General features: G+C 37.9%; 2 protein-coding genes across 3 annotated transcripts; one reads left to right on the forward strand and one right to left on the reverse strand.

Annotated features, from left to right (window-relative positions):
- The first annotated feature begins 1,440 nt into the window (after nt 1-1,440).
- Nucleotides 1,441-12,015, forward strand: LOC131792048 (hapless 2). The gene is made up of 17 exons (XM_059109407.2): nt 1,441-1,762; nt 2,426-2,572; nt 2,776-2,937; nt 3,056-3,198; nt 3,953-4,121; nt 4,340-4,462; nt 5,186-5,328; nt 5,915-5,957; nt 6,092-6,279; nt 6,778-6,889; nt 7,386-7,521; nt 8,111-8,208; nt 8,473-8,837; nt 9,387-9,960; nt 10,283-10,372; nt 10,965-11,060; nt 11,667-12,015. Exons 1-17 carry the CDS (start codon nt 1,580-1,582, stop codon nt 11,811-11,813), a joined length of 2,919 nt encoding a protein of 972 aa, XP_058965390.2. The 5' UTR covers nt 1,441-1,579; the 3' UTR covers nt 11,814-12,015.
- A 137-nt stretch (nt 12,016-12,152) lies between these two features.
- On the reverse strand, nt 12,153-21,484 carry LOC131792010 (transcriptional adapter 2-beta-like). 2 transcript variants are annotated; one of them, XM_059109371.2, is made up of 20 exons: nt 21,426-21,484; nt 21,239-21,333; nt 21,088-21,147; nt 20,155-20,249; nt 19,686-19,726; nt 19,205-19,255; nt 18,693-18,746; nt 18,342-18,445; nt 17,696-17,768; nt 17,468-17,531; nt 16,614-16,660; nt 16,209-16,239; nt 15,931-16,010; nt 15,634-15,705; nt 15,253-15,320; nt 14,420-14,469; nt 14,292-14,320; nt 14,086-14,168; nt 13,500-13,562; nt 12,153-12,708 (listed from the first exon to the last, which is right to left on the reverse strand). In XM_059109371.2, exons 1-20 carry the CDS (start codon nt 21,442-21,444, stop codon nt 12,586-12,588), a joined length of 1,302 nt encoding a protein of 433 aa, XP_058965354.2. In that variant the 5' UTR covers nt 21,445-21,484; the 3' UTR covers nt 12,153-12,585. The 2 variants fall into 2 exon arrangements, with proteins under 2 accessions (XP_058965354.2, XP_058965355.2); XM_059109372.2 differs by lacking the exon at nt 21,088-21,147 and having other exon boundaries at nt 21,426-21,459.
- Between the last annotated feature and the right edge of the window lie 3 nt (nt 21,485-21,487).

The raw sequence follows: 21,487 nt of genomic DNA on the forward strand, positions 1-21,487 counted from the left end.
GTTTTATCAAGTGTTAATTTATATTAGTGTTGGTTCGCGTGAATTGAGAGGTTCTGCGCGATGAAGTCCACTTTCCCCAATTGGATACCTGAGGGTTTGTAGTTTTGAATTCAAAGCAGCGTTTCAAACTAGTGATTGAAAAACCTTGCTCAATTTCCTGGCAGTGGGATTCAGAAGAATAGCTCGCAGTAGTTTTTGTTGTGGAGTTCCGTTCTTACAATAGCTAGAGAATTGATTGAAGCAGGTGGGCCAAGCCATTGCACGTGACAGTTATTTAATGACGTGAAACGTTTCCTGCTCGTTATCAAAACCTGTCGAAGAACTTAGCGTTGGATTCATTTTTCGATTATTCCCTTATCAAATGCACCAACGTTAAGGTAGAAAGATTGACTCAATTGATCACTTTGCTCTCAGCGCTGGTCAAACGAATTTCGTACAAATTCAGTAAGCACGAGCTGATTAAAAATGCCACCATCTTACGATATAGGCCCAAGTCCCCGCGCGAGTGTGTTTTTTTTATAGGAGCTTATTTCCCCAACCGAAGGCTCAATAACAGGATCTGTGTCTCAGTTTTGACGATAAACATTGCAGGAAATTTTAATTTTTTTCGATATTCAAGATCGGGCAATATTTAACCTAAAGCGACAGATGAAAAGTTTTGCATGTCTTAGATGACTGTCAATATCTTGCATGTCTCAGATGACTGTCAATATCGACTAAAGTGTAGTGAAGGGAATAAAAAAATCAGAAGAAGTTTATCTAATCTCAATTTAGCGATCTTTCTCTGAAATCTACAATTTAGTTTGAGTAAATAGTCGTTAGGGTCAACGCTTTTTAGAAACGGCTTTAAGCGCTCATACCGCGATCAGATATACAGAGCTAAATATTTTGGCAGTCGAATTTCGTTTATTTGTTTCTTAAAACTTGCCATATTTTTTCTCCCTGAAACATTTAATTTTGCGACGGAAACTTAATTTTTGATATGAAGACACCATGTAATTGAAATTTTTATCGTGGTTCTTTATCATTTACTTTTATATAGGATACGTATTACGGCCGGAAAAAAACTGGCAAGTCTTTGAGAACTTTTCATTAAAATACCGAATACCTCCGGTAAGGTGACATCAACGAAATCTTATCAATCATTCTCCAAATTGGGTTGTCACTACGGTCGTGAATGAGAAAACAAAAGCGTTTGCGCGAATGGCAAACGGCAAGATCTGAACTTTCACTGTTCCCCTTTGTTTGAGAGCCGTTTGGGCAATGATTTGAAAAATGAGTTGCGCTTTTAACGGTCTTTATTATTTTCTAAACTATTTTCGTGATGATAAATCTATTGAAATCATAATTCAAAAAGAGCTTGTGAGGGCTTGAAACTTTTTGTAAGTTCAGTTCCGTAGTCGCCCGCGATGGATAATGACAGCTGCTGCTTTACAAGTGCACGCGCAAACACATACGGTTTTAAATCACGAGTAAAATTTCAATTAACTTTAACGGATTACTTTATTTTATTTATTTATCGATCGTTAGTACTTAGGGAATCAAGTAGGCACAAACATGAACTTAATTACGTAGAAGAATGAGAATATTTACAGTTTTGTTGCTTTTATCAAGTTCACTGCCCTCCCGAAGCGATTTGATCGCAAAAAGTAGCATAACTATTTGTGAAAATACTGGCGGCGGAGATGACCCGATGAGTGTTGTATACGAAAAGGCATGTGAGAAAAAGCTAATTGTTACCATGTCAGTTCGAAGCGGACAGGTAAGAACTCTTTGGATTACCTGTAAGTACTCCAAGTAGTACGAGACGTTACAAGTTGTTAGCTCAATACGATTAGAATCAGAATGTTATGATTACGCTTTGAAATAAATTTATCGTAGAAAAAAGGAGGTTGTAGTTTTTAGTAAAAAGACGATTTTTTTGGTGGAACTTTAAAATATAGCTTTCCTTTCGCAAGTATAAAAACGCATTATTTCTTGTCAGTGTTGTGAACTTTTCACTCTTGTTTGACGATCGAAAGAGATTTTAACATGTTTTCAGGATCGAGTTTTGATGCTTTTAAGTATGGCTTTTTAAGTTCATAAAATGGAATAATTGTTCATCTATGGGATTGAAGACGAAGGGTACCGGGCTAATGTTTATAATATAATAGCCTGAAACTGTAACTATTTACTGAGATCAATCCATTTTTAGCACATTATATTCCAGGAAAAATAAATTATCTATCTCGATCTCCAAAATCAAAATTTATTTGTAACTGACTTTTCCCAGATCGCCTCGTTATAAATATCTCTGAGGTAGAAACTACAAACAAAACCATAGCTATGTGAGAAATGTGTTGTTGATAGAAGCTTGTTTATAAGTGAATTTGGATTAATAGGTTTCCTCAGTGAAACATGGTAGAATTTTCTTCTTTTTCCTCAGAATGGCACTGAGATGCTTAAGACTGTATCAAACGTAAGCAAAGTTTATGATGAGGTTGAAAGAGAGCAGGCTCGTCTGTACAACCCATTTATTATAACCCTGGCTAAGACACCAGTACATCTAACATATCCTTATTACTACAGAGGGGTAAGTAGTAGATAAGTGTCTACACCGAGGAGATGCATTAGCTTTTGTTTGGGCTTGAATTGTTTATTGAGGGAATAAGGAGGAAGGGGGGGGGGGGTGTGGAGGGAGAAGCTTTTACACAAAACCAAAGGATTCAAAGTTCAGTGCACCATTAGTACAAGTCATTTTCTAATTATTTAATCAATTTTACTGTTCCATGGTAGATGGTGAACAATAAGCCTGAGGAAAAGGTCAAAGTGAGTGATAATGGTGGTTGGGTGTCTGGGTCACGCAATCTTTGCGATGACATGTGGGAATCAGAGAGTGATGAATCAACGTGTGGCTTTGACAGAGATGCAAATGGAAACAAGATCTGGGATAGTCAGGTCTGTATACATATTAACAACAACAACAATAACAAAATATGCATATGACAGTGTTCTTTGCTTTGGTTACTTAAGAGAAAATCATCAAAATTATCAATACTCTCTCTTTTTAATAAAGGGATTTTGCTGTTGGTGTACGGAACAAGACAAGTGGCGTGGCTCTTTTTCAGACACAACACCATTCAGTCGAGCGGGTCTGACCTGTAAACTTTTTGCTAAGGCTCAAGCCGCAGCTCATTGTATGAAATATGACGACCTGTGGTACGTTCAGCATCAATCATTGTCAACATGCATGCATAATGAACTAAATGTAACTAAAAACAGACAACAGGAAATGCATCCAGAATTTCACTTGGGAAAACTGAAACATCTCTGTTCTGATTGGTTAGAACAAGGGCTGCATGGACTAATAGCAAATTCTAAACAACTGTCTTGGCCTTTATGAAAACATTTTAAATAGTTAAGTAAAATCAAAATTAATTTTTCTCTGGAGAAATATTGAAATGTTTTATGTTTGAAGTTTGTAAATTTATCACTGCCTATCTCGTCAATCACTTTCAACCCTTTCACCATGTTTACTCCAAGATCTCATTAGTAATTCTCCTTACTGTCTGCCTTACAATTCTTATGGTGTTAGTACAGAAAATTTGGTATTGGATCAACCAATAATCCCTTAATCTATATTTTTCTTCACTGTCATTATTTGTCTGCTTGATGTTGTAATGATACTGTAAGAAGAAATTCTGTCTTGTTACTTAAAGGATTAAGGCAGGAAATCACAGCAATACATAGAGTTCATTAGGTTTGAAAGCTTTAAATATTTAAATTAAAAGAAATTTTAATTTTAGATCTAATTGGTAGGGATTCAGGTGGGAATGATGCAAAGGTGCAGGGGAATTTGTTACTGTTACCTCCCTCCCTCTTCCTCCCAAATGTAAGAAATCTTAGCCACGGTCTGGCAGTAATCGTAAACGTTACAGTGGCTGTAAAATGTAACGTGCCTTTTCTGTTGCAGGTACACAGTGAACGAGTTAGGACGATGGGAAATGGAATTCGGTATTCACGTAAAAACTTTTGATCAAGTAACCACAAAGGAAGGGAATGTGACAAAACCTAAGTGGGTCCCTGGTGGGGAGATCGTCATAGGACCACATGTACGGAGGGGAAGGGGAAAATATGGCAGGGTAAGTATATTGCGTGACATTAAAACTGTCACGTCAAGTTAAGACATTTTGATTATGTGAGTCTTTTTAGTCAGCTGAAATGCAGTTTCCAGCTTGGTCATTTACATAGCAGGCTCGCATGAAATAGAATTTAAAGTTCCTTCTTTTATAACTAAGAAAACAAGTTGATTGACCTTTCAAATATCGAATAATAATACCTTATCTGGTATTCCTTATAGCTTCTTGCAAGTTATATTGGCGAGTTCCAGTCCCACAGACAGTTTCCAACCTTGACAGAGAAGTTCCTCCTAATTCCGTTTGTCACTGCTAAGATAGACCCTAAGATGCATCCACAGTTAAGGGTAGGGAATTACGGACCTGTTTTTCTCCAAATTGCTTTGTATTTACCAATAAATTTACTTTATGACAATGCAGCCTCGAACTATACAAGATTATCAGCGGTCACGAGTTGTGCATGCGCAGCTGATCGGTCTGGTAGTGCCACGCACGCGCAGCACGTGTCCCTTGGTGTGCTTCGGTTTTTAAACCAGACTGGTGACAGTGCTCCACCTTTTAAACCAGACTGGTGACAGTGCTCCACCTTTTAAACCAGACTGGTGACAGTGCTCCACCTTTTAAACCAGACTGGTGACAGTGCTCCACCTTACCGATGGTTTATAGGGATCTACGTCACTGACATTCGAGTCAGAAGGACAGAAAGAATCTACATGAGAACCTCCTTTTAAAGCAGCATGGAAAACACTCACGCAAAAATGAACGCTAATCCTACGCTCAGCTGTGTTTGATCGTTGAGTTGTGATCGCGATTAGTCTTACTCAGCCAATCAGCCAGTTTGCGCTCAGTCGTAAATCCAATTTTCTCGTGCACTTCGATTAAAAGTCTTAGCAGGACTGAAATGAGAACACTGCCATCTTTCTTTTGCAGGTTTCATGGCGTTTTCAGCTTATGTCTTTTCGCATGTGTTGATGCTGCAATGAAGCTGTGCTGATAAGTCATAAGGGACGTTTAATAAGTCTCATACAGGCGAAATTATGTCACTAATCAATACTTATTTCTTTATGCAGGACGGACCTACGGATTACATGATAATAGACAAACATGAAGTGAACTACAAACCGAGCGGACCTCATGAATGTGATAAAATTGGTGTCACTTACACAGCATTTAGAAATCAACGACCTGCTGGCTGCCAACAGAAAAAGGGCGCGTAAGTACGGTACTAACGGGTTATTAACATGTTTACTGTCGATTAAAAAAATGAGGTGTTTATTGACGTTCTTCAACCATCTGACCCCTACAAGTGACTCGCATACTAGCATCTAACTTCCCCCTTACAATATCACCCTTGAACCATGCACGCATTAGCGGAGGTCGCGGGAATAAAGGAAACGATCACCAGCTAAAGAAGCCCTCGATTGCTAAACAAAGTCTCCTTGCCAGAAACTTAGGAAATGTATAGTGAACAGGATGAAGAATATGCTTACTGATGTTTGAGTGTAAAGGTTAAAGGAGGGTACTGGGGTAGAGCAACGATTAGAGAGAATTATCGGAAGGAGTAGAGGTTGGACTGGCAATTTCTGGCTGATCAGGGATGGTTAGCTCCTTACGTTATTGTTGAAAAACAGCTTATCCACCGACTGGATAATGCTGTGCAGAACAAATAAAAAGGTGCATAAGTTACCCAGATTTCCCATCTTCGAAATTATTTGGGACAATGACGGTAATGTCCACGAGAGTCTCAGATAAAGACTTTAATTGACGCTAACATCACTGTTTTACAATTTGCATCTTAGATGTCTCAACAATCAGCCAAAAGATTACTTTGAACAAGACCAGGTAAGTGGCGACGTGCGTAATAATGTTTTGCGACGCTTAACAAAACATCAGTTTAGGCTAATAAGGGCTGTGCACATGAGATCTTGGTGTACTAGTGGTATATTTTGTGAATTTTTTGTTCTTGTTATTGTTAGCGTCGTCGAGCCTCAGGCAAGACACCATATTATTTTCCCGAGAAGTTTGGTAAGTTGGTTGGCGTCAAGAAGCGTCCAATAAAGGACGAAGAACAGCAGTTCATGCTGACGTATGAGATTGACGAAGGTATGACGAGTATGGTGACGCTTCAAATCAGTGCAGATGACATCCTTCTCATATACAACAGGTTCGTACAATCAATCGCAGAATCAGTTCATGTAGCAAAAGTTCGTGAAAACTACAGGAAATTTTTCAAAGCAGATGGACGCATCAGAGAAATGCGCTCGAAGTTACGTCATGGTGCTAAGCAACTGAGACTGAGAAACCCGATGCCAAGTTTTCCTCTTCTCGCCGAGCCATGGGAACGACATGGGAAATTTTCTCGGAGACCCTGGCACTCGAAAAACAATTTTCATGATCCGTAGACCAGGGCGAAGCCAGAATTTTTCAAATCACCAGATTTTCATGTCCATCTCTATTCTGTGTTTTACGTAATGTGACAGAAAAAAAGGCTTACCATAGGGTCATCATTGGCGGCCCAGGACCCCCCCCCCCCCTCCCTCTAGCTACGCCTTTGTAGACTAGGCCTTTTCAATTCATAGTTTTCTTTTGCTGCACTCATTCAATAAGGGGTCTTGGAAAGTGAAATTTAATACACGTAAAACAACTGATTCCACTTTTTCAGGGCCTCTGGTAAGATACTGAAGGCGTACGCTCAGGACTTTGAAGCGGTGTCAAAAGATGGTCGTTTGTTTGTTGTGGTTCAAAACACTGGTTATGTTACGGCTGATTTCGCTGTTAGTAAGATCAATACTGTTTACTATTGTGATCAACACTCCTTTCGAACTGTTTAAATCAGCTCAGTAGATTTTTAATGCGCCTGGCTGGTAGTTTTCTCAGTTATGAGAGCTCGATAATGTAAATTGAAATGTTCATAAACTGAATCACAAAGGAAAATTTTTTTCTGTTTTTTTTTTATACACTATTTCTCTGCAAGAATTATGAAGATTTTAAATTAATTTGTAAATGTTCATGCTCTATTTAATTTTTCAGCTTCGTTGGTTGTTATATACAAGTGAAAAGATTCGTTTTTTCATTCTATACACTTCATACTAAAATTTAGAAATAACTCGTACGTACCTATCATTGTTATAATATCGAAGAATTTTGTAAGTCGGGAAACAAAGTACTTTTGAATGTCTAATTTAAAACTCTAATTGCTTTCTAGCTTCGATTTATGTCTATTTTAAAGTCTGGACCATCGACTTGATAACTATGTTCTCCTTTATGTAGGTCGTGATATCAGAATGCTCTGGCGCAGTAGGAAAGTTCAGGGAGAAATCTTTATCTATAAACCCTCAGAAAACACACTTGTTCTCCTTTGATGTCCACGCTTATAACATGAAAGGGGGAAATAACTACTGTGTCGGTAAGAAGAAGCAGTGACTCTGAATAATGGGTTACCTGTGTAATAATATACATGAAAAAATTACGCGCTTCTAATGGGCTGAAATTGATTGCATTTTTCATTTAACTCGAGCGCAAAGTTGTAACACGAGCGCAAAATACAAATAGCGCGCGCTGTCAAAACTTCGTCTGTCTTGACTATCTGTGATGCTCTTTTCATGTAAATTTTTAGAAAAAAATTACATGATTTCTCGCGCAACTGGTGTAAATACGCATTAGTCAATTTTTTAAAGACTACACAATTGCATGTGCCCATGCACTCGTGCTTATTAACATCAAATTGCGCTCGAAATCATGTTGGTACCTTAACTCATCAGCGCGGAAAGAAAGGAAACACGACGGATTAAATGTGAATTATTGATTCGTGTGGGATGATTGCTTTCATTGAAGCCTGGCTAGAGTAAAGACATCACATAAAGCGCTCAACGTAGTAAACGTTTTACCAACGATTGTTGCTATTTCTTTATAGCATGATATTATCTTTCTTGAGTTGCAGAGCAGCTTTTATATATACTGAATGATACATGTTAAATTTACGGTTTGATTTACAGTAAAGCTGTTTGATTCCCGACAAAAAATGGTCGACAGCGCCAATGTCACCTTCACTACCACAGCACCGTGCGTTTGCGCGACCGGATGTGGCTGTAGTGTATGTATTGTTTTGTTAACATGTATGAATGATATATCTAAGTAGATCATCATCGTGGGAGTTAAAGATGGCATTTCCTTTAAAACCACGTAGGTTTTGGGAAGTCTCATTTCATCATTTAACGCTACATAAATCAGATTCTGTCGTCTTTCTTCCACCCTGATAAACGTGGTGGAACTATTTGCCGTTTCATAGCAGCTATGAAAAGAAAGGTGTCAATAAATTTTGATTAATGCCGAAAAATCTTTAATTATTCCCTCCCAGTGTTATGACACTGGTTTCAAATGCGTGGAAAGAGATGAGAAAGACTGGAACGAGGAAAAACCGACCGAAAGTGGCTTGGACTTTGGTGGCGCAGTTAACATATGGACTAAAGTCAAAAACTTCTTCAAGAAACTGGGCAAGATTTTTAAATTCCTAACATCACCAGGTGGCATTGCCAGCATTTTGGGGATACTTGTGGGTCTTGGTGCTTTGAAGGCCTTCATGGGCCTCAGAAGAAAGGGGGCTGCCGTGGCACGCTTCGGAATGGGCGGCGTGAAAAAGGGCCGACAAGAAAAGGCAAACAATATGGGCCAGATTGTGGTAGTCGAGTACAATGAAGAAGGAGAGGAAGTCGACCCAGTCACGTTAGTATAACGATCCATTGTTGTTTAAGAGGGAAGGATGCATGCTGCTTCTACCCTAACGAAAACAAGACGCATACTTGCGTGAACTCAGGCGCTCTTAATGGCAAAATCTACGCACAGCCTTCATACGGGTTATACACTTAATTCGCTTGACAATTTTATACGCAAGTGAAATTTAACATGTGAGATACTTGCGAAAAACTTGCGCAAATGTTATGAAAATTGTTATCTCTTCCATATTGTGCTTTAACATGCTTTTCAACTAGTTCTTAAAGCCTGTGCCTTGTTATGTTAAGTCGAACTAATACGAACTTATGAATAGAATATGATGTAATCATATACAGTGTCTTATACTGTTAAGCTTATCTTTGTAAGTGAAGCTCAAATCAAGCTGTTGTCACTCGATAAGTTGTCAAAAAAGCATTGTTGCAGACTACAAGTGACTTCTACATCACCTGCTTCCAAAAGGATAACCACACTAGCATGGAAAGAAGTGTTGTTTAAAAAGGAAAGCTATTTTCTAAAGTTAGTAACTTTTATATTTTGCAGAAAAGAGGTCACCAAGCCGCGAAACAAAACCAAAGAATTTCTGTTCAACCTCATTTTCTTCCTCATCCTTCCGTTCCTACTGCTTTTTAAACTCGGTAGAAAGATCATAAAATGTTGTAAAAAGGATTCTAATACAAAGCAAGAAAAAGAAAAACAAGACGAGAATGAGGGAGATGGAAAAGCGAAAGGATCAGCTGTGGACATCTTTAAAGAAGGAGACATAATGAAAAATGGAAGTCCGCGCGCAGAGAGTGATCAAAGCGTGAAACTTTTCACTGAAAAAGCGGAGGTTTCGGGAGGAAGCAAAGAAAACGTAACTACTGAGCGAAGCCGTATAAATAGTTTGGTGATCAAAAAGAGTGAGCAAGACAGAGGAAATGACATTGCAACTGGCGGAGGTTCCCAAGGAATTAAGTGCAAGATTAGCGCCCAAGGGAGTAGGAGAGGGGTTAAGGAGCACGTGACTGAACTATCAAAAGACAAACCAACCAGCAAAGGAGAGGAGCAACAAAAGGGAACTTCACAAACCTCCGATGAAGTGACTGTGAAGAAAACTGAACCCTCAGAGCCACAGGTAAGGGATTTGTATGTTTGTGTGTTTGAAACTGAACCTTAAAATTTGTTAAGATTAATTAGTTGAAATAAAACCTTATTCTCCATTCTTCGGTCGTTAGAAATGTCTTGAATACAAATTGGAATATATAGACAATCTCGAAATTCTCTTCACTAAATTGAATGTCGTTACTTCGTGTTGCTATTACAAAGAGAATTTATGCATTTTTCTTTAGTTTCGCGAAAATATTTGTTTTCTAATTCCCAACAGTGATCGTTAGAGACTGGTGTCAAGGAAATTATCATACAGTTAATTTAAATTCACGCCCCCTTGCTTCATTCAGGTTCCAGAAGATATCAGACAGTTTACAGAGGCCAATCCGTTAATTTATCACAATTACCTTGATACAGACGCTGTTGCTGATGAACTTGAGGTAAGACTTGTCTCATTCACCACTGACTCTTCGACAAGACCATAGAGACGTACCTCCTGTTTTACAGATAAATGTATTTCCTTTTTTTGTTTGTTTGAGCTTGTTCTTATTTCTGGTTTTTCAATTAGCCTGTAAGCGTTTTTATTCTTTTATTCTTGCCGGTTTACCCTCTCTACGACGAATGCCTCAAACATTGCTGGTCTAAACAATTTCTAAAACTTCTGCCAGATATTAATATGGTCTAGCTCACCGATTACCTCCCTGTCGCTCAGTTAGTAGAGCAATTACGACCTCGGAACTTGTTATGGTTCGAATATCTAAGGGGACTCGGATTTCTCCCTTCAATTTTTCTTGTCTCTGTTTTAGAATTATGGAATTAATCTCCACACTCAGCAGGTTCTTCTTTTCCAGTTACTCACAATCATTACAGTCACTGATCAGAGTTACATGAACGATTGACCTTCGTCATCTCAAACCGGTAGGGTGGTCGGGAAAATTAAATGAGCATTAAGCGTTTCAGGTCAAAAGAATTTTCCGAACCAGCCGCCCATGGCCAGCTCCTATTTAATGTTTGATTTTAATGTGTCTTCAGGATCACGGTGAGCAGTTTTGCCTAGCTGGTAAAATAACCTGCATACCTCGTCCCACAAGCATCAAGTACAGATTTGATTTGTTGATGGCATTGCAGGTGAGAAAATAAGGATTCACACCATTACTTGATTGGCTAAAAAAAAAATTGGCAAAATTCGAAACACTGTTGCGCTGCTTGTCCAGCATTCTGTTATCTTTGTGCACAACAAGAGAGATTCATGGCTTTGTTTCAAGTTTTTTTTGCTTGCTATTGCATACAGAAAGAGAAATTCCCAATTGAGACTCGAAAGTAATTCAGGACGCAATTGATTTCACCTCATTAAATTCTGAAACTTGTCAAGAAAACACGGACCTCCTGGGCTCACGCGCGTTTGCTCCTGTTTGAGGCAACTTTGTGTCTGGGCTCTCTCTTTTACGAGAGACCCTGGAAACGAAGTTGAATCTGAGGCCATTAACATCAAATTACCGTCGCTGTCATTGACTCCTTGAGATGTTATTGGTCGTTACTTCACGTTGAAACCCAATCAATACGCCCTATTACGTCGCGTTGTCTCCTCACAATCCTAATATTGAATATTATAAACTGATTATGGTCGGGTATAAATGTGTAAACGACTTTTGTTATCGATTGTAGTTTACTAAAAACCCTAGGTTTCAATTAAGTCACAAGCTGATAATTGTTCCTTTGATTTTGTCATTTCAGATTTGCGGTAACCAGGATGGAGAGCAAGTCTTGTTGCGCACACCCAAAACCCTCGATCCACATCTCTTTTCAAAGTTAATGACAGCTCAAGAAGTACGAGAACGGATTTCTTTACAACCTCAAGCTCCCTGCCTTAATCTCAAATAATCCTCCAACTACTTTGCCTTTACTTCTTCACCGTGAAGTTTTTAAGTCACTTGGTTTAAGATGACACGCCTCATAAACATCATTCGTGATTGTCTCATCCACTATTTCACTCAAAACTCTGATTATCTTTCCTACCGGAAGTCGATAACAGCCTGAATTAAATGTCTGATTGGTCAAAATAAATAAAAGTATCCTCCTTTAATGTGCAGCTTCAAAGAGTCTTAATAAGACAACATTTGTTTCAACAACACAAAACAAAAACACGGTAAATGGCTTAAACTCGAGTTTAAGACGATCGAGGGATGTGATCGTTGAAGGGAGACAGCTCGGAACACGTCACACGGTTGAAGGGAGAAAGGACAGTTCGGAACACGTCACATAGTTGAAGGGAGAGAAGGCAGCTCGGAACGCGTCATAGGGATTGTTTAAAATCAGTATCTGAGGGGTGCGCGCACAAAAACACGCACATACAATCACAAAATTCACTTCAACTATCACTCTACCATCTGTTAGTGTCATAACTCACTTTAATTTTTGATATTGACATTTTGTAAAACACCCTCCACTCGTCTTCATTTTTATGGCTGAACTCGCCGCTTACATATGGACTAAAACTGTACACCTCAATCTTTCTTAAATATTACTTATCATTCAGTGGACTATAGGCCTAAATATTTACATTTCCTTTGTACATTCTGTCATCGTACAGTACATTAGAAGTCACTTTATATTGTATTATGTATTCACATCGAATGACTCTGTTGTGTCAGCATCACGAAGTGGCGACCCAGCCGCTCTCTTTGAGGAAATTCATGATGTGTTTTCTATGTGTTTTGTCGAGATTCGGTGGATATCGAGTTTTAACCTGAACACCTTGCCTTCTCAGTAGATTGTCCTGTAGAAGGAAAGCAACTTATCAGCCCTCTTAGATGGTAAAAACGCAAGATTATGTACAGTACATCCTACACCTTTCCCCTTGGCGTTAAGGTATTTTGTAATAAGGTGTAAATCAAAGCGGAGGTGTATATAAACCTCACTATCAGCTGTCTGCTCCCAGGTCGGCTCGGTTTAAAGCTAGATATCCGCTGTTATCTGGGAAGGAGCGCAGGCTCATTTAGCGACCAGCGGCTGGTAACCTAACCTGATTTGGTTTAAGAGGTTAAAGACCTGAAGAAACTGTGGTCCTACGTCGGTAAGGGGCGGGGGAGGGGTGGGGGATATTAAAAAATAAGTGGCCTCTGTAAAGAGTTTCTAAAGCTGATGTCCTAGCGCTAGCCCTTCGTCAGAGCGAATCAGAGGAACTAGGAGTTCTGAGTGATTTATAAACAGAAAGATGGAGCTACGCTGTTGGCGGGAACATGTTGACGCGAAAAACACAAGAATAGACTAGTTGTATGTTAGCTTTTCTTGAAGAAAGACTAACAAGAAACCCGGGGTGTACTCAGTGAACGAACGATAACCAACAACAAATTCAACCCACACATGACTACACCGTCCTCGTTCATTAAACAGTGTACCTTGACTGTGCCAGGATATTGAACAAATACACAGAGTTAACATTCTCCAATGAGTTACGGCTGCGTTGCGTCGAACAAAGACCACGAGCAATCTCCCCTTTTAGCGAAGTCCGTCGCACGAGTAAAAAAATCAGCGAAACGAAAAAAACCTAATATCAAACTAACTCACCTTTAAAACAATTGTTTTGATTGTAAGATAAAATCCAGGTTTCATGTGCATTGAAGCGCAGAGCTGTCGTGGAAGAGAAAAACAAATTTTCAGAGGGCTACTAAAGATAAGGTTCGTACAAATACTTTCCTACCTATAGAACACTTTTCAAATGGGCGTTTACCGAAATCCGGGATTGTGATGGCTTTGCTTCATTTTGCTCAGTGATTGGTCTAAAGAGCTGGCGCCATCCTCTCGACCAATCAGATACAAAACTTAAGCTAATCGCGTCTTGTTCACTGGTGTTTTTCGGCGCTTGAAGCAATTTGCTTGTTTTATTTTCAGTTCTCATTGGCTCCTTACAATATTTTCCAACATCTGATTGGCTGCTGTGATAACTTCAGATTTGGATTTACGACAGTCGCTCGAAAAGCGCTCTCATATGGACTCTAACTTGTCCAACGTGGGAGGTGCGTCAAAACTCCATGGAGAATCATCAACGCTTACATTTCGACATGTTCGCTTACAGGTACATCACAGCACATTGTTTTACGTCCTAATATTTTTTTAAAGAAACGTTTAGATAAACCACAGCCATCTTTCCCACCTGTCTCTCCATTAATGACAGTAAATTGTAGGTCGGACAGTTTTTCATCTGATCTTCAAAACTTGGTGACGATAGCGATCGATCTGCGAAGGAAGAACAAACAGTTGAATTGTGCGCAACTTTGCAATTTTAGTCTGCGGACTCGAGTTATGCCCACACAAGAGGGTACAACGTTTTGTCATAATGAAATCGTATAAGTTTAGTACCTTTTTCGTCCTTGTCTTCTGATGAGGCCCTACGGAAGAAAAAATTCATCGAATAAATATGGTAACATATTCTAGAATCTACGAAGAGATGATATTCAAGAACAATCCACAATATTCAATTCACTTACTCATTCTTTTTTCCCATCGACACGTTCGTTCTTCTCGGTTGGGTTCCACCCTAAGAAGGACCGGAAAATATGATTATGTCAATTGCTTTATTTACTGTGGTCACTGAAGATCTTGATGTTGATCACAAATAAACCCTTAGACTCCCAAGATCTGATTGTTAATTCTCCCCTCTTGCCGCTACACATTTCCTAATAAATTAGTTACGTGAATTTGGTGTTAGATCAAATGACAACTTCTACCTAATGAGTATTCTGAGATCAAGATTTGTATATCGTGACAATATAAGTGCTTATCGTTTAAGGAATACGGAAAACAAATTAGTTCTTCCACAACCTCGAACTGATTATCTTAAGAGAAGTTTTTTGTACAGCGGAGCTCACTTGTGGAACGACTTACCCTTAGACCTAAGACAAGCGTCTTCACTGACCGATTTCAAATCTAAATTAAGTCGCCACAGTTTAAAGTAATATCTTAATTTTAAGTAAATTTTAGACACGGCCTCCATGAAAAGCAGATTTTTATTTGTTTCTTTTATTTGAATTGTTATTATTAGATTTTATTATAGTTAGGAAGATAGATATACCTTTATAGATAATTAACAACTGATGGAAATACCGTGTATAAATAAAGTTATTTTATCTTATCTTATCTTATTCTCATTGCCTGTTTGCTAAGGAATGTATGGATATTATAACGAAAAGTTACATGTTAATCACTTCTGAGGGTTTAACTTGCTCCACCATGTTGAAATTGGAAGCTAAAATCCAAAAAGCTCCATCACAACCATGTCGTGACAATTCTAACTTCGGCCAGAAAGCGTCCAAAGACTTACCACCATTTTCCTTTTGTTTTCCTTTCTTCTCTCTCGTCGCAACCTTTGTTCATCATATTCTTGACACTCTGAAAACGCGTCAAACAGGTTTACCCAGTTTAGCTTTAACGGAAAACGCCTTAAAATTCTAAATGTAAGTTCCACTGAGATAACACTTTTTTTAAGAATCAATTCGCTTTCCTAGACAAACTCGTGTTTGATAAGGCTTCCTGTAAAATTAATGTTTTCCACGAAAAACAAAGTTACATTGTGCCGATTTCATTCATACTAATCCTCTATCTTGCAATAAAAAAGAAATTTAAAATCTCCTTTGAGCGCCGTATTGCCGTTACTACATATAAAATCCCGCTCGTTTTAGGTCTTACTTTAGCAAAAAATTACCTGCTAGTTTTGTGATTCCATTCTTTCTGTATCTCGTGAGATCTTTGATTCTTGCTCTCAATTCTCTTTCGCCTGAAAGTGCATCAAAAAAAATTTGACAATTTCAAAACACACGGACAAAATGGTAAACTTTCACACCCATAAAAAATTGTTCAAAACTTAATAATTCTCGTTGTTTCAGTTTCTGACTTAATGTCTATTGTCATTGATTGAGTACAGACAGTGAAAACTTGAGATCCATTTGTTACAAAGATTTAAGTTACAAGTTTTATAACTTTTGGCACTGTTTCTTCTTACGTAAATGACCATTTAGAAACTCCTCCCATTCCCTGTGGCTTTTAAATCTCGCAAAAACTCTGGTGGCATCCCTGAACTCCCTACAAATAAAAGATGAAGGTGATTTTAAAACATCATCATGTACAATGCTGGAAGTAACAACTCGCACTAAGAAATCAGTATAATAAAACTGTCAAGCCCTGTTTAAAGGTCATAGGAACAATTGACTAATGTCTGGGAAAGAAAAATCATAATCTCATCATCTTTTTGTTCTCTGTTGATGTACACAGATCACTAACCTGTCCTCTTTGCTGTACTTTCTTCGAAGAGCTGGAACAAAAACAAAGTCTCTACATGAAATATGTTCATAGACTTCTGTGAGGACATGACTTAAAATTGACAACCTCTGAAAAGAACCCTCCCCTTCCTAAAAATCTGCTCAAAAATAACTGATGCTAGAAGGAAAATAGTAAAATAAACTAAAAGTTTCATCAAATGTCATAAAAGTGATAAGTTGGTACAGCTTTTAATAACTGAAACTGGTTACGCACAAGGGTGCACAGACAAAATCTTTTTTATTTTTAATTATGATTGGCAAAGTGGCTGTAAAGGCCACTGCGAGTTGAGTTGTGAAGATACATGTAAGGGCAACAGCTATAACATGCTGTGTGATAAATATGAGATAATTAGCTGGATTTTGGTACCTATTATTCTGTGTTTGCTGGCAATAAGTCCATGTTGTCTTGCAATGCTGGAAAGAAATGAAATAAAACATTGTCATCAATGCTACTGTACATGAACTACCTGTAAACCTTCACCTTACTCCGTTACACCCCAACATCAGTATGCATATTCTCCATACTGTTCTCTATACATTTCCTAAGGTGCTGACAAGGAGAATTTGTTTAACAATCAAGAGCTTCTTTAGTTGGTGATCATTTCCTATATTCTTGTCACCCTAATGTGTGATTCAGGGATGATACAGTGAGGAGAAATTAGATGCTTATCACTCTTGGGGTGTAAGGGGTTAAACATTACAAAAGAGAGGAGAACTATGTCAAATTTTTCAACCAACTAGATTACAAGACTTTTTATCTGAGCTTACTCAGGGGGTTGTATCAGAAGAGCTTTCTAGCTTGGTGTTTACCTTAATGTCATACAAGCAATAAGAGGTGAGAGTGTTAAGTCACTTTTTTGTTAAAACTATAAATCAATAACTCCTTTGAAAAAAGGAGGTGGGGTCATTTGAACCCAAACCCCCCAGCCCCACCCCCTTAAAAAAGCAACCTGGCACCTTCTTACCACAGACATCTTGACCAGGATGAAGTGAGAATAAGATTTGAAATGAGATGCTCACAAACAAGAACAAACAAGAACAAACAAATAAACACTAAAACATGCCAAAAAATAATGGAACTGCATAACAGAGGCTTTTACTGGCTTTGAAATTACAATCTTTCAATATGAACCCTACTTGGTAAACAGCTTGCAAAGCTGTAAGGGATACATCCATCAGTCAGTTGAAAATGTTTCTTACAAAAAAGTTATTTGTACTTACTTCTTTCTGTGTTGTCTTTCCTTGAGTCTTCTTAAATACATATCTATTATTCCTAGCTTTAAATCTACAAAACAAAACAGAAACTAGATTACTGGAGCTAACTGTATACATTGTGCTGTAAGCAAATAATTACATGATTCCAATTCGCTAAATTGAGCAGATATGTATGTGAAACCCTTTAGGATGTCTTGAAAACACTTCACCAAGTTTGAATTTTTTCATCCTTACCTACTTCCACATCCTCGTCATCATAATTGAACTGTAAACCACTGACAAGAGTTTCAGCCTCATTATCGTATTCCTACAGAAAAAAAAAATTCTGATTTACTTCTCAATTTCTCACCTGTCAAGTCTAGATGGATGGTGTTACACAATAGTGATACACAAGCCACATCCTTTGAGCAGTATTGGGCAGTATTGACTAAATTTTTAAGTGCTCAGGAGACTTCAAAAGTCAGAGATTTCTCTACCAACAAGGATGCAGAATTCTCTCTCTAAATGGAAATGGCCTAAGCTATGTTTCATATAATTGTGGGTAATATCTACCAGTTACTTAATGGCTCTATCCTCTTGCTACTACATTTTTCACAAAAAATGAGTACTTTTGATGCCCTGTGTAAGGCAAGATGAGTTCCTTTGACTAGTTTTGGTCTGTTCATCGTAGTTCTTAACTGTGGATTACTATTAAAATACAGTTTTGCTATAACCAAAACAAGGTTATGGCAACATAGTGCTGACTTTTACAACTTCCTTTACAATGGCCAGGAAGCTATCACTAAATCACATCTGAGGCTGCTGTGAAAAAGGTTATCTCAGGTGGCTGAGCATTTTGAATGATCTGGTAAAATGGCACTGTAAATTCTGTTATAATTACCTTTTCAAAGTCATCTCTTAGTGGCATATATCCTAGCTCCTGCTGTTCAGTATTATTCATCTCCACAGGTTCAGGGGGGTGTAAGAGAGTTGGCGACAGTACTTCTGTAAGTTGGAGAGAAGTAAAGGCCTCTTTGATTAATTACTTAATACTGCAATTCAAGTAACACATTCAAATTCGCTGCTTCAAAAGGACAATCGTCACTGAATGATAAAAAGTTCAGATTCTACACAACTTCTGTCAGTTCAAAGTGTGGCTATTGTATTAAAACAAATCACTTTATTTTCAGCGCATAGAGGTATCATCTTTATTCATCAAACTTTATTTTCAATTGATAGTTATTTGCCATACCTTGATCAGTAGATGTATGATCAACTATTTTGTTCTTAAAAGGTTCAACAGTCGCTATAACACAATGAGATAGAAAATTATAAAATTGTCATTGGAAATCAGAGGCACTGGGTTGAAACACATCCTGTCTTCAGAAAAAATACTTCGTGGCTTTGAAATGATACAGTTTTTTTCTGTATCCAGCAGCTATCCTTCATGAGAAGTAAACTGACTTATAGTATCTACTTTTTCAAAGAGAAAAAAAATTCCAAAAAGAGATACTTAATTCATTTGTCATGGCGTACTAGGACAACAAATAAATAATGAGGTCAGATGATAACTTGAGCATTGAACTTTCCAAGAACTGGTCCAGCTTGCAAAATATTCAGTTGGAGAATACAGAATACATTCTTACAGAACACAAACTTACTGTTTAGCTGAATAAATTGACACAGGAATAAAGTTAATATTATTATCATCATCATCGCCCTGTGTAACAAAGAACTTGTGAAATATTTAACACAAATTATTACCTTGTCCAACAACTCCTGAGATGTAATTGTCTGCATAATGTTCACTGGTCTCTGTTGATAAAGATAGATTTATAAAAAAAAAACTTTTTCAACATGTTGTTGAGAAAAACGAGCCAACAAGGAGAGACAGAAGAATTATAAAGATCCTAATTAAACATTTTAATATGATTCCTAACTTTGAACAGCTTTTACTGCCAAATTTTGTCAAAAACTTAATGGATCACACAATTTTGCAAATGTCTTGGATATGTTATTTGCTTCTTATCATTCATCAGAAAATTGTTAACAGGTAGTTACATATTTGAGAATGTGAGATGAGACTTTACCAATCAGTACTTTGTAAAGGGTTTTATACAAGTCCTTGATGGCAAGAACACGCTTTTATTTGTTATCAGCTATGAACAGATTGTGGTCTAGTGAAAAGTTAGTTAAATAAGTAACCAATTAATCAATCAATGAACACATTGAATGCCTGGCAGACCTTTCCCTGTTTTGGTACCAATGTGATCAGCGACATCATCCCTGAAAAAAAACAAAAAATAAAAACATGAATAACAATGGTACAAGGAAAATCCAAAATGTATTGCACTTCCCAGTCATCCTGTATATGAGACTGATTTTCATGGGTACTGGATCTTCTCCTAGTTTTTCAGGCATGAATTGAGAAGGAAAATTGCTTCTCCTCTCGAGAAAAAGGGATACACCCTAAACATTTTTTCCAGGTACCCATCCCAGAACCCATTCAATGAAGTGCCTTGCCTCTGACCCAGAGAGGGTTTACACTTACACCTTTCAATCTGCAGGCAGGCCAGTTAGCTAACATTAGATCACTCTGTTTCCCTAACCATATCAATCAGACTGCATAGCTTTAGTCTCAAGCCTTTCCACTGGAGTTTGTCAAAAACTGTTGGTGAGCCAAATGTAAGATACACATTGTAAATTGCGATTACCAGTTTCCAAAGCCATGCTGCTCTATAGCATCTAAAAGCAGCACTTCTTCCTCAGATGTCCAGTCCTCAGTAAACAATGGAAATGTCCCTCCATCCTGAACAATACAAGTTTTTGAGATATGTCACCAGGATCTCCTCAGTTATCTTAAGATATTAACTGAATATTGATATACTTGTAAATAAAGATAATGAAAATAATAATGAAGACAATGATAATATTAATGTTAGAGGCGTAATGAAATAAGCTGAAAAATACCATTTTTTGCAGTAAAGGTAATGATATATTAAAGTATCACAGAGTGTCATGGGGAAACAAACTTTCAAATAAATATGCAATTATAGCATTCAAAGTGGTCATGAGAACAGAGCAAGATAACTTCATTTGTTGGTTCTCAATAACCATGAAGAGACATATCAAGTAATAAGTCTCTTCAAGCAATTAACATCACAGTTCTAGAAAACTCAGTTTAAGGGAGAGGAAGGAAAGTTTGACAAATATCAGAACCTTGGAAGAGAGACTGGGAAAGTGGGTGTAATGATCATTGCACATACTTGCAGGCTGACCTCAGACCAATATTGTGGACTCTTCACACGCACACTCAGAATGAGGAATAAACAGGTGAGGGGAGGGTGGAGTTGGGCTTATGACCAGAATAATAAGATGATCCTGTGAGAAGTTGTAGGGCAGAAGAGGGGGGGGGGTGGGGTGGGGAAGGATTGTCCGCTAATATTCAGAAAACAATTCCAGGTCTCACTAGTAGATCACCTTAAAAATTTAACAAAGAAAAAACTCCAAGTTAAAGAAAAATACTATATGAATTTAAGAATTTTAGTTTTAATCAAACCAGAATGGTGAAAACGAAGACAAAATTTTGGAAGCCACCCAAAATTTTTTGCAAGGCTTGTGAAAGCGCATATCATCACGTGACCTACCATAAGTTGATAATCGTGTCCTCTTTTGTGTTTACCCATTTCCGCGCCGCAAGCGAAACACTAAAACGAAATCAGTGATTGAATAATAAAAAAGACAGAGCTTAATGACGAAGATAGATCAACGAGTCAGTAACAACTCTACAATCCTTACTTGAAGACACAAATCGAAATCGGTGCATTCTGCACATTTCACTCGAAGTGACGTACAATCTGCTTGGCAGTAGTTACAGTGGTACTCTTCTACGCCTTAAAAGAGAAGGAGAAGTAAAAATTTAACAAAATAACTATAGAAAATGTTGGATTTTGATGAAATTAAGCAATCAAAGGAACAAAATTACCGTTCCCGGCCGCCGCCATTTTGATCACAAAAACAATGCCTTCATATGATATCCCATGATGC

Source organism: Pocillopora verrucosa, chromosome 7, assembly GCF_036669915.1.
Source record: "Pocillopora verrucosa isolate sample1 chromosome 7, ASM3666991v2, whole genome shotgun sequence".
Taxonomy (NCBI): Eukaryota; Metazoa; Cnidaria; class Anthozoa; order Scleractinia; family Pocilloporidae; genus Pocillopora; species Pocillopora verrucosa.

Bases quoted from the DNA above. Each gene is read 5' to 3' on its own strand.
- LOC131792048 (XM_059109407.2), top strand. From the start codon at position 1,580: ATGAGAATATTTACAGTTTTGTTGCTTTTATCAAGTTCACTGCCCTCC. The intron at 4,463-5,185 runs GTAGGGAATTAC...TTCTTTATGCAG, and splicing joins AGATGCATCCACAGTTAAGG to GACGGACCTACGGATTACAT. The intron at 6,890-7,385 runs GTTAGTAAGATC...TCCTTTATGTAG, and splicing joins ATGTTACGGCTGATTTCGCT to GTCGTGATATCAGAATGCTC.
- LOC131792010 (XM_059109371.2), bottom strand. The intron at 21,148-21,238 runs GTAAGGATTGTA...ATTTCGTTTTAG, and splicing joins ATTTCGATTTGTGTCTTCAA to TGTTTCGCTTGCGGCGCGGA. The intron at 17,532-17,695 runs GTAAGGATGAAA...TTTGTTTTGTAG, and splicing joins TGACGAGGATGTGGAAGTAG to ATTTAAAGCTAGGAATAATA.